Source organism: Carassius gibelio, chromosome A3 (assembly GCF_023724105.1).
Source record: "Carassius gibelio isolate Cgi1373 ecotype wild population from Czech Republic chromosome A3, carGib1.2-hapl.c, whole genome shotgun sequence".
In the NCBI taxonomy this organism is placed as follows: Eukaryota; Metazoa; Chordata; class Actinopteri; order Cypriniformes; family Cyprinidae; genus Carassius; species Carassius gibelio.
In genome coordinates, this window is record NC_068373.1 from 13,544,847 (window position 1) to 13,558,072 (window position 13,226).

Below are 13,226 nucleotides of genomic sequence, written 5' to 3' on the forward strand. Positions count from 1 at the left end.
AAAGAAAGGTTCAAAACGACATGAGGATGGGTAAATAATGCCACTATTTCTCAAAAATCTCACGCCAAACTTGAGGAACTGAATGCCTGATCAAAGGCCAAAAAAACAACAACAACGTATTATTCAATTAAACGAACAGGAATAATTAAGAGGCTGACACGCTGAACTAATGGTACTTAATTAGACTCAATTAGGAAGCATGTAAAAAATAGTATGATGTCACAGACCACAGACTCGTTAAACAACAGTCAAATCTAAAATAACTTGCAAATTATGTAGATCTATGCAATAATGTGAGGCCCTTGTTTTTGTCGTTTACTTCAGTCAACTCTTTACTCAATAACAGATCAATAGCAGTCCTTGTAGAACAGTTCCAAATATAGCAACCAATCCAAAACTTGAAACAGTATCAGGACAAGCCACTGCAACCCAAGCTGATATCCCAGCCAGAGAGCCTTAGTATGTTTACCATGAGAGGTCAACACATGGCTCTATCTATCTATCTATCTATCTATCTATCTATCTATCTATAACAGTAGTTGGCAGAATCTTTCACTTATAATAAGACTTATAATACCACACCATGTATACACTGGTAGTAGTCAGATTAATTAGCTAGTATGACAGATTAGGGTATATGCGTGTTCTTTTGCATTTATTTGTAGAGGCAAATGTCCTGGCTCTGTCACCATACTTGCGTGTACAGCCCAAACCAAAATGATTATTCATCTGAGAACATGCTCACACACACACACATACACTAACATTATGCAAACATGTGAAAAACAGTGCACACAAATCCCTATTCCTAACCAACAGAAAGCACACAAAAACCTTCAGACAAAAAGCAATTGCTAATTTCACAGTCACTAGAACTCATTTGTCAGTCTGTAATGTATTCAGCCAACACAGAGGGCAGTAAAATGGACTTATTTTGGTTTCGGCATTAACACCAGGCTGCTTTTCAAGAGCTCTGCATTTGAGGTAGCGTCGGTGAGACAGTGGTTCCTGCAAATGCCAACTTCAGAGAGAGAGGGAGCGGGAGAGTGTGAAAAACTGCAGATCAGAGAGCAGACAAGGGTGAGAGAGAGAGAGAGAGAGAGAGAGAGAGAGAGAGAGAGAGAGAGAGAGAGAGAGAGAGAGAGAGAGAGAGAGAGAGCTATGTTTTGAATGTTCAAAGAGAGAATCATTGGTGAGGTGTTGCACCGAAACATTAGGGAATCACTGGACGTGCAACACCCTCAGGGATAACCAAGGAAGATTACTGGAACGTCAGAACAACGCTAGAGAACATTAATGGAACATTCTGAGGCTGTTAGCATATAATCAGCAGCCTTTGGATAAGAACCTCCTTCGAATACATGCGTACATGTGTGTGAGTTTCCATCTGTGAATGTGACGCTGAAGATGAGGACCTCGTTGGACAGTCAGGATCCCATTTTCTTCTTTGAAACAGTGATTTTTCCTGTAGGGGAACTGTGAGGAACTCAGTGGAATCATGGTTTAGATCTCTTCCTTACATATTTCCATGCACACGAGGGCAAAAAAAAAAAAAAAAAAAAAGGTAAGCATGTGTTTTGTTGTGTCTTAAGTGCCTGCTGACTGTACATATTATTTCAGCTTCTATCAGCTCTGTCTAACTCACATGAAGAGTCTACAGGTGTTTTTTTTTTTGCAACTTGTAGGTGTTTTTTTTTTGTCTGCGAGTGTTCTGGTGCCTTTAATGTGCCGCACATGAATAGATTCATAATGAGTAGGTGATCAGCAACATCACATATTCTGTACATTCCACTGCGTCTCAACAAATGACTGAAGGGACTGTCACACCCAGTACAGCATTCCCACAATGACAGATGTACCCTGAATGCCGGAATGTCTGCACATGTTGAGCTCTTCCTTGACTTTAAAACTCTATGAGCAAAATCATGCATGCATTATAACTGAAATAGAAATTAAAATCAAGTCTAAGTATAGATATGGTCAGCGCAATCCAATTCCTGATTGTGTAAATGCTACGCGTTCAACACACAGGCACCTGTTTGGATGGATACAGCATGCTAAATCAAATCAAATCATGCAAACATTCTGGTTTTTGAAAACCAGACTTAATTTAATTGGCAAAAAAAGCCACCAGTCGCAACTCTACAGTTCCATTTCAGGTTATGTGCATATGGGGAGGGTGATGAGTCTGAGTTCATAAAGTTTATTAAAGGAGACTAATGCAGCTCTTCAGGGGCTGTGGAAATGTTTTGAAGGAGCAGTGTGGAGTAATTTCTGAAGTCTGTCAACTGCCTGTCAAAGTTCTTACAATCTGCCATCACTTTAATTCCTTATCATATTTGCCATTTGGGGACTGGAGGAGCTGTGGGATGGGAAGAATATGTTAATTGTGTTCGAGGATTAAAACGACAGCTGTCGTGTTCGATTCCAAGTATGCAAGAAAAGCAAAAAGGAAACAGAATGTTCTCTTCGGATGAATTAGCAGACATCCCATCAGGACGTAGTGAAGATACCGACCCCACTCTCTTCCCTCGACTGGAAATCAACTTTGTATTCCCACGGCTATCACTGATAAACTTAATAACTTTCTCATCTCTTCTCTCAATTTTGAGTGATTGGCCACCTGGATGATGACTAAAATACCACTGCACAAAGCCAGCAGTCACCCCTCAAACAAACACACACACCTACACACACACACAATTTCTACCAGAAAGGTTTCTATGGAAACCTCTATATTCCAGTTTTTCATGTGATTCTTTTAGTTTAGAATATTGTAGAACTATGCTGCATTTTTCTGCAATCTTGTGCATGCATGAAGAAAATTATATTTTTCTCATTATCACTGTTGAATCTGTGGCTTCTTAGCTATTCACACTCACCAATATAGCAGCACCTGACACTACCCAGCCCCCAGTGTGTGCATGCATGTGAAGTCTGTGTGTTTTGATGTCTCTCTGTCAGTACAGTATGTCTTGGAGCACAGATTCTTGCAAGTGTGTCTGTGTGCGTGCAGTAGTTGCACTGAGACAGGCATCTATTATTAGAAAGACAGATCACTTGACTCAGGCACTGGCTAGACGCCTAAATCTGGACCCCACTGGCAGCACCCGCTCAGAGCGGTCAAAAAAAAAAAAAAAAAAAATTGGCAGTGAGGAAATTTTGATAACGATGTTTACGATAACCATAACAATAAGCCCCACATACAGACTATGAAGTGTGCGCACTTCAGCACTTCACTGCGCAAAGGTGAAGAGTTTTGCAGGGAAGGAGCGAAATTACTTTAATTGGCTACATCTGCTGTGAAAAGAAAAAAAAACACGGACGGACGGACGAATATGCACATCTGCTCTTTCCTCACTCCCAGATACAGAGCAGCACTTTTGCACACACTCACACAGTTGAGTAACACATGTTTTCAGCTGCAGTGAGAATTCATGAGATCTATTTTGGGCCTGCATCATTCAGGTTTCCCTTTCATTGACTTTCAATGTTTAAATACTAGGAAATATATTTATAAAATGGAGAGTTCGGACTAAATTCTGATTGGATGAGACGCGTTCAAAGCTAAAAAAAAAATGCAAAGACAGCCTCCTGTGACTGCATGTTTTTCATTAATGCACAAAGTTGTTAGAATACCATCAACAATCTACAGTTAGAGTAATCAACTAAGTTATTTTGTAATTATTATTAATAGACCCTGATATTTGTTACCATTATGTGTCTTTCATTATCCTGCTGTTGCCATTTTCTAAAATTATTAAGCCACCGTGTGTTACAGTGATTTTCCCATGAAGGCCTTAGAGCACCTCTAACCACCTCCATGGCTTATTGCTTTAGTTTTAAATCTGATTTAAATAATTACACAGTTGTGCTCAAAAGTTTACATACACTTTGCAGAATGTCTTTGAAAGGTCTCTGAAGCTCACTAAGGCCACATTTATTTGATCAGACAGTAAAAACTGTAATATTGTGAAATATTTTTATATTTCATATTCAATAAGTTAATAATTATAGTGTTTTCTATATTAATATATTTTAAAATGTAATTTAATTTCCTCTGTTGGTGAAGCTGAATCGTTATCAGCCATAACTCCAGTCTTCAGTGTTACACGATCCTTCTGAATTTTTTGTAAATGCCATTACTGTCACTTTTGATCAATCAAATGAATAAAAATATTGATTTCTCACAAAAATAAAATCTTACCCACCACCAATCTTTTGAATGGTAGTATATTATCTACCTATACAGACAAAATAACTCAATTTACATTATTTACGTAATCCTGTTAGGCCTAATTTAAAAGTTTACATACATTTGTTTTTTAAATATTGTCATTATGTTCTTGACAAATTGCAGTCAGGTAAGTTTTTTGGTTTCCCAGCATGTTCTGCAGTTAAACACTTCCTCAACGTTGCTGTATGATGCTGTGATCAAGCTCTGGCACTATCACAAACATAAAATATTATACAAATACAATAAGAACAACAAACTTTTTAACAATAATTTATGAATTTTTTGTGTGAAAAATAAGTTTGTTTCTTTTAATTTGTGCAAATGTATTTTTGTCTTGTGGAATATACTGATATAAATGAGTTATGCAACCTTTTTAGGGCACTACCAAATAAGAGAAGATTTTATCCATCTCGTTTTATTTAAAAAATAAAAAAATAAATTTCGGCGAGGGGTATGTAAACATATGCACATAACAGTATGACAAATGATATACAATGAACACAGACTACATGACTGATCTCATGTTTTCCTTCATCTTCAGGCAACACAAACTGATCCAGAACTGCTTTGGTACTCTCTCTCACTTGCGGATTGGTTCTGGTCGGGCAGAGTGGCATGAGTGTGGGCAAGCCCCACCGTTACAACATCGTGTCATCGTAAGAGGAGGACGTGTACCGGCACGGCAACATGCCCGCCCTCGGCAACGGCTTTGGTAATGGCAAAGTCCAGACACGCCGAAAGGTGCGGAGCCGATTTGTAAATAAAACAGGCCAGTGCAATGTCAGTTTCGCTCATATGGACCAGCAATCTCAGCGCTACCTCGCTGACATCTTTACCACCTGCGTGGACATTCGTTGGCGCTGGATGTTTGTCCTCTTCTCCCTTGCATTTGTCCTGAGCTGGCTCGCATTTGGTTTCGCCTTCTGGCTTATTGCGCTTGTCCACGGTGACTTAGACCGGCCCAGTAAAGAGGACTTCACTCCATGTGTCATGCAGGTCAACAGCTTCGTTGCGGCGTTTCTGTTCTCAGTCGAGACGCAAACCACGATCGGCTACGGATTCCGCTGTGTAACAGAGGAGTGTCCCTTAGCGGTGTTCATGGTCGTCTTCCAGTCCATCATGGGCTGCATCATTGACTCTTTCATGATTGGTGCAATCATGGCCAAAATGGCGCGACCTAAGAAACGGGCACAAACAATACTGTTCTCACACAATGCTGTCATCGCTATGCGTGACGGGAAACTGTGTCTCATGTGGCGGGTCGGGAACTTGAGGAAAAGTCACATTGTAGAGGCTCACGTGCGGGCGCAGCTTATTAAGCCCCGAATCACAGAAGAGGGCGAGTACATACCGTTCGATCAGATCGACATCAATGTGGGCTACGACCAAGGTCTCGACCGCATCTTCCTGGTTGCTCCTCTTACTATCCTCCATGAGATAAACGAGGAGAGTCCTCTGTATGGAATTAGCAAGCAGGACCTGGAAACATCTGATTTTGAGATTGTGGTCATACTGGAAGGGATGGTCGAGGCGACTGCGATGACGGCTCAGGTGCGCAGCTCCTACCTGGCCAGCGAGATCTTATGGGGCCATCGCTTTGAGCCCGTGGTGTTTGAGGAACGCAGTCAGTATAAAGTGGACTATTCACACTTTCATAAGACCTACGAGGTTTCCTCGACGCCACGTTGCAGTGCCAAAGACATGGAGGAGAATAAATCCTTGGAGTCCGGAGCCAACTTCTGCTATGAGAACGAGTTGGCCTTTATTAGTAGAGATGAGGAGGAGCAAGATGAGGACACCGGTGAGAGGGGCACTGAGCTAGAGACCCTTTCAGCCAATCTGAACTTCGATCAGAGGTCATATCACAAAGAATCTGAAATATGACCCTTTGCTTTATCGTAGACCTATTCTTCTAGTGACGGTTGTAACAGTTAGCTACAGAGCAATGTAAGTGCCATATGAATCCTTGACCCACTGAGCCATGCTGTAGTTGGGGGCAGGTCAGAAAAAGAAAGTGCTTTTTGTAGATGGATGTTGGAAATGAGAGGCCTTCCTGTAGGAAAACTTGAAATCTGATTACCTGTTTCATACTCTAGTTTGACGTGATAGCTTTAAGTAGTATCATTATGCAATACTAAGCTAGCCTGGGTGCCATATTGACTAAATCTCTTTTGTTAAGAAAATTTGCACAAAATAGGTTATTAACCACTAGCCTGTTTGATTGGATATAGAGTAGAAGATGATACACTCTTGTTTTGGTGTGATTTACAGCAATAAAAGACTTATCTATGCTCTCCATCTTCCACTGGTTTTTCCCACTTTACGTCAAAGCAAAGACTGCAATGCCTGATAGTTTTATTTTTACCATGTAATGAGGTACTACTTTAGAGGTGTGTGAAATATAATTAACACCTACATAGACACTGAATTAGTGAGCAAAATGGTTCCCAGGCTAGTAAATAGCAAAGACACAAAGATATTTATTCATTATTAGAAAGTGAGTAGAAAAATATATTCTATGAGTATGTGAGTTGATGGAGGGAAGGTAAGGCATGGTTTTTTTTCACAGCATACCACACCATTCACATTCATGCTCAGGCCACACACACACACACACACACACACACACACCCTTGAATAAAACTGCTTGTATACTTACAATGACAGCCAGAGGAAAAACAACATGTTTCATGTTGCTTTAATGCCATAATCAAACTTGTAAGTTGAAGTTTCTACATGTTGTAGCCAAATTTTAAAGCTCTGAATCAAGTCATTTAAATTATTACATGTTTTGCTGAAGCAACAGTTACACTGTGCTTGTGTGTGTGTTTTATGAGGTATGAACTTTAATATGACCTTTCTTGTTTGGTGTTTCTTTCCTCAGAATCAACAGTTGCACACTTGCGAATGTGAAAGAAAATGATCAATACTAAAAGCTATTTTTATGGTAGAAGCTAAAGAATGAAAAGCCAGTATAAGATTTAGGGCACACTGCGAAAAACATTTTCTTCATCAGTAAATTCATATTGTTTTCCAGTAAAGAATATACTTAAGAAAAATAGACTTATTTAAATATTGTGATAATTTTACTTTATCTCAGTAGTAATATTTCTAAAGCATAAATTTAGTAACTTAAATATTTCTTATAAGCAATTAGCCATGCATTTTTCATCTCACATGACTGAAACTAAATTTGAAACATTCAGCATAATACAAGTTCATGTAATTCCACTCGTAAACTAACCTCAGAGCTTGCAGAAATCAATTTCAACATGGAACTAACAACAGACCAACACTAACCACCCACCTCTGCTATCTTACATCATAATTAGTGATCGTCGTGACAGTCTCCCTCCTTTTCAAAATCAGAGCAAAGGGAATAGGAGAGGTGAGAACGAGAGCCAGAGACAAAGAAGGAACAAAGGAGAAAGTGTTCACCCACTCACCTCATCCTTCACTTTGCTCCGTGGGAGCAAATAAATGTGCCTGATTAAATAATGAATGCATTATATATGATGATTTAAATAAATTAAACGTTTCTTCAAGGTAGATTACAGCCAAAGATGTCCTCTTTCACAGAAAGAGATGATCCTCTCCATATAATCCTTTCCAAACATAAAGTACTACAGTAAACTAAATCATGAAACCATCATACAGTCGAACAGTGTATTGTTTTTAAAATGCTGTCTGGTTATGAAAGGGAAATGGAGTGATTATTCACACTATTTTATGCAGCAGCACGGCTGTTTTCAGGTCACGTCCTCATAACCTCTTCAGATGGGTTTCTGAGGAGGAAAATGAGTCAGCTCATGGTGATTTCAGCTCTTCAGAAAAGGTGGCAAGACAGATATAAAACAGCAAGGCACTTTGTAGCAAATGAGCTTAGCTCTGCAGGAAGAACTAGGTCATACCAGTTTAAGGTGCTCAAGCTTATTTTTGTATTGTGCTAGCTGTTTTTTGCTGGCCCAAAGAGATAACCAGCTCTAACTACATTTACCAATTTGGTCTACATATCAAAACCAAGGTTTCCAGCAGGTTTCCAGCTTATCACCCAAGCAGCTTGGGTGATTTAAAGACTATAAATGATCAGCTGGGACCAGAAACCATATAAACCCACCAATGACAAGATCTGAAAAAACACTAAAGACAACAGGGAAATTCAAATTCTGAAATGCAATAAAAATGTTCTTCTCAGCAAGAGGATCCAGAAGTGTACCTTAATGAATTAGAACTGCCTGCCATAAAATACAGGATCTACATTCTATTAAACAAAAATGAATGATAAATAATAAATAAGTGGTGATGTGTAACTTTGTGCAGATGGATGTTAAAGTGAAGGATACTTGAGGATGTTTGCACCAATGAGTTCTAGGTAAATAGGTGCAGTGTTTTACCATTAAATCTCACCATCAGCTGCATGACGTTTTTTCAATTAGCTCATTTAAACATGGAGAGGAAGAATTAGGAAAACAATTCAACACTGGCATGAGGATACAATTAAGAAGAATAACAGTTAGTACAAACAGATGAATCATTTTCTGTCAGAAGCTGTGTAATCTAGCATGAAACAAATGTCACTGTAACGCGAGGGAGTGAAGTGCGAGTATCACCACAATCTAATATTGAACTGTAAGCACAAAAATGACTAAGAAAGAGATCAGAGCGAAACCTAATTTGAGCAATAGATGTAGTTCATATATGACTTTACAATTGTAAAATATTCAAATGCTGTGTTATATAACTAATCTTGTTATCAAGCTATGGGTCTCCTGCTGTCTGTCATCGGAAGGGAATCATAATACATAATCATGGTGATAACTGTAACCACGGTAACGGTCTATCTATAATTACTGGATGTATAGGCCTATCTATAGATCTGTTTCTGTCGTGTTCCACTGATGCACCATCATGCACCTTATAATTACATCATTTATTTTCCAACAGTTTCATTAATTTCCTCTAAATTCAACTAAATTGAATAATAATGTAAATCAAATATTCAGACCACAGACTTTTTACATAAAACCAGGAGGGGAACATGCAACCGCGAGTTCGGCATTTACACATCTACTCAAGCACTCCTTACATAATCCTTAAAAATAGCAAACAATTTAAAATCATTATCATTCTAAAACTATTTAATGTGATTATTATTTTTTGATATTGAGCCCAAGGCTTTTGAAAAGACAGAACAATCAACATGTACATAGCAGCAAAACAGCACACCATGACGCGGACAATTTTCTTAATTTTACAACCATTAAACCTGTGTCAATCTCACCTTCAACTGCATGAAGTCTTAAATTATGAAATATTAAATTGTGATTCCAGTACTGTGCGTTTGTGTATACGTGTGATGTGTGACATTTACTGATCCAGAACCCAAATTCTCTCTCTCTCTCTCTCTCAAAACCCCCTCTTTGCTTTACACACAAAACATGTATTTTTCCTTTCATTCCTTCAATTGCTGATTCCTCATATAGGCTAAGCTATAATATTTCCTTTATTATATTTTGCTCAAAAAACATGATAAAATACTCTTTTATTTTATCATGCTTGTTTTCCAAAAAAGTTTATTAATAGGGGTCATCGGATGCTAAATTCACTTGTACATGTTGTTTGGACCATACTTTACTGGTATAATGATAAAAATCCACCCAGTGGTCAAGTTTCACAGCTAAATGTGGCTAAAGTAAACAGTCTTTCCAAGAACTCCTGTTTGTCACCCCACAGAAGAGGGGGCGGGGTAAGCAGAGCTCATTAGCATTTAAAGCAAAATGCAAAAAATGGATTAATTTCTGCAGAGCTGATTTTGACAGGGTAAAAATGATTTTTGAGAAAATTTCAAGTTTCAAGAGTTTTTAATAATAATAATAATAATAATAATAATAATAATATTTTATTTTAAATACAAATGTTTAAATATAATTTTAAAGCAAAAGTTAAATTACTAAACTAAAAATGAAAATAATAAAAAGCACAGACTAATTGAGTTAAAAAGGCTATTTTGATTACCCCATTACACTTTACAGTTAGTGCTATCATACACATACACAAACTTGTAGATTTAAAATTCTACACGTCACATTTATTATCCAACTACAAATATTTCAGCAAAATGTATATTTTAGTCAGAGTTCTTGTGCTCCTATTTCATTGAGCTCTATCTGTTTGGCGCGCGGAGGAGCTAGTTCTAAATGAAGCCTGCGGAGTTTAGCAGAGAATTGCAAAGCAAAAGCTCATGCATTTCTGACAGTAAAATTTTAATATTTTCATGGGCTTTTTAAACATTTACAAATGGAGAATTTACATGTGAAATGTAAGTTATGCATTAAAGAGCCAGTAAGATGAAAATTTTAAGCTTCCTATCACTGTTTATAAGTCCTGTACAATAGGTTTAAATTCATCCAAGGTTAAAAAACATTGTCATTTTGTCAAAATATCATTTTAAAATTACCTCAATTCTCAGAGATCCCCAAATGGTTTGCACGAAGCTGTTCAAAAGATTCAGTTTCCTTAAACCCCACCTGTCGGTAGCATACTGTGTTCTGATTGGTCAACTAACATAGTCAGGTTTGATTGGTTGTTCCGCACACACCTCCACGGAAAACTATGCGTTAGCATCTGTTTGGGGTGAATTATGTCTTATTCCTCTCATCGCGAAGCAAACAGTCAAATAAAAAAACTTGAACAGTCTTGCTGCTTTTTCTTCTGTGTGGGTGTATTCAAACCGCGCGCTTCAGTTTGAATCTGAATAGCGCGTTCAGGGCGGGGGCGTGGTCACATATAATGAAGGGAGATGTGAAAAACAGACATTGCGTTGTTTTCATATGGATTACTTTATCACAGAATATCTGTTTTCGGCACCACTTGTTTAGTTTTAAAGAAGATATGTCAAGCTTTCTATAGATATCTCTCTCATGTCTCTTCGTTGAGTGTTCACGGAGTTACACTTCATTTTAATGACGTTTTTGTAAACGAAGATCAGCGCAGACAGGCTGCAGACAGCACACATACTGATAAGATGCTCGGGAAAAAACAGACACATAACTTCATAATCATATTTCGCGTTGTGATTCGGAGATGCTCGTTGTTCTAAATAAAGTTGGTAATGAACCATCTTTTATGGCCAAACGCTTTGAAACTCCCGCTGTACTCACCGAGATTAGAAAAGCAGTCATCAGTGAAATGATGTGAACCGAACAAAAGGGATTTGTTGTACTGCTCTGGTACTGTGGTAAAAATGAATTTTAGCCATTGGTTCTTCTGATTTTCATTCTTTGGCAGTGAAAATAAAACAAACTTGCCTTTACAATTAAAAACACACTGTCTCCTCGACATGATGCTCTCACACCAACCAGAGCGTCTGTGTGGGGGGGTGGGGCAGCTCAGAGTTCAGTTTCTCCCAAGACGGTAGGCGGAGATTATTATGCAAAGTGTTCCTAGTGACGTACATAGAGATGGGCAAAAGATTTGAAATTTATAACGACTCGTTTCAGCGATTCAGAGTCGACTCCTTACTTTAGAAGCCAATAACTTTATAAATCGTGTACTTTTTGGTTTAATTACTTTGCACATTGTTTACACTGATGGACAGCTACATCATACACTGTAATACAGGTAATTTTTGATTTCCCATCTGTGTGGCTCTTTAAGTAAAAAAAAAGCACATCTCAAATGCATTAAACTGTTAGCCTGACGCAGACTTTCTGTCAGAGTATCTGCTCTGAGACCTGGCCAGACTAAAAAGAGGTAACAAACATATGTGATGAGGTCACACAAAATGCACAGGACATTAAAGAACAGCAACACATCAAATGTAAGCTTTGCATTCATAATATGGCATTATGGGACGATTAAGTCTTTGAGATTTACAATACTTGATAGTTTTCCAATTAAAATGTAAATTTAACTTGATTCAGATGGAGGAGCTGAGACCCAGAGACTTCAGTGAGTGACATGCAGATGTCAATCTGCTTCCAAGATAACACAAATGCTCTGACACAAGCTGAATAGACTGGACACTTGCACACACTTTAGGTTAGAGGGAGAAGAGAGAGAGAATTAGGGATTGTCATTTTTTTAATTAATCAGTGTTTTGAAAATTTAACACAATGAAGAGATCATCCCTTCAAAGCAACATGCATTATTCATAAGTAATTACTGACAAAGAATCCATCAGAAATTTAATTAGCAAGGGCGCACACCTGCCACGCTCTCCTTTCCCTTTCTGAAGCTTACACAGACCCCAGACATGAAAACACAGCTTTACTGAGACTTATAAGCAGGCAATACATTTTAAGACCCATAAAAGTTATTTCATTATTAACATCTGAGCATAAAAGAAGCAGCAAGTAAAGGGCCATGGCCAGAAGGGATTAAGCAAGAACCGGAAGCTAAGAATAAACTGAATTTTCTACCTATTTAGATCGTTTTATTAACGTCTACACCTACTCCACATGAAACCTACCCCATACAATAATGTAAAAATAGTAATTATTGTTTTACAGTGTGAGAAGAATTATGCTATATTGATGTGCACATGCCCAGTAGTTTTTGTTTGCTGTTTGCCATCTAGATTTAACCCAAGTAAAGTCTCTTTTCCCTGGCATCCTTGTAACGAATTAGAGCGACAGGTTTCAAAGCGAAGCTCAACATCTACTGGTTAAAAAGGCATTACAGAGATTTGGAGCAGCCAAGAGTCATCACGTTGATTTTAGTTTGATGCAATCGCGACGTAGCACTTTTATGTTACATACTAAATGAGATTTTATATGTGCTATGAATAGTTCACCTTTACCCTCGCTAAAAACAAAAAAAGTCAGCTTGGCAAAGGAAGATAAAGTGTCATTTACATTATGAGGACTGTTTATCAGATGCCTTAAAAGATAAAAAAAAATAATAATCTGATATTAAAAAATAAGAACTGCTTATCCTTTGCAGTATTTCATATCTGCACATATGGGTTGAAAAGTTACACAAACAAGAG

General features: G+C 38.0%; 1 protein-coding gene across 1 annotated transcript; it reads left to right on the top strand.

The window, feature by feature from the left end:
- The first annotated feature begins 957 nt into the window (after positions 1-957).
- On the top strand, positions 958-9,575 carry LOC127947913 (ATP-sensitive inward rectifier potassium channel 12-like). The gene is made up of 2 exons (XM_052544699.1): positions 958-1,564; positions 4,779-9,575. The coding sequence occupies exon 2, from the start codon at positions 4,925-4,927 to the stop codon at positions 6,119-6,121; it is 1,197 nt and encodes a 398-aa protein (XP_052400659.1). The 5' UTR covers positions 958-1,564; positions 4,779-4,924; the 3' UTR covers positions 6,122-9,575.
- The last annotated feature ends 3,651 nt before the right edge of the window (positions 9,576-13,226 follow it).

Bases quoted from the DNA above. Each gene is read 5' to 3' on its own strand.
- LOC127947913 (XM_052544699.1), top strand. From the start codon at position 4,925: ATGCCCGCCCTCGGCAACGGCTTTGGTAATGGCAAAGTCCAGACACGC.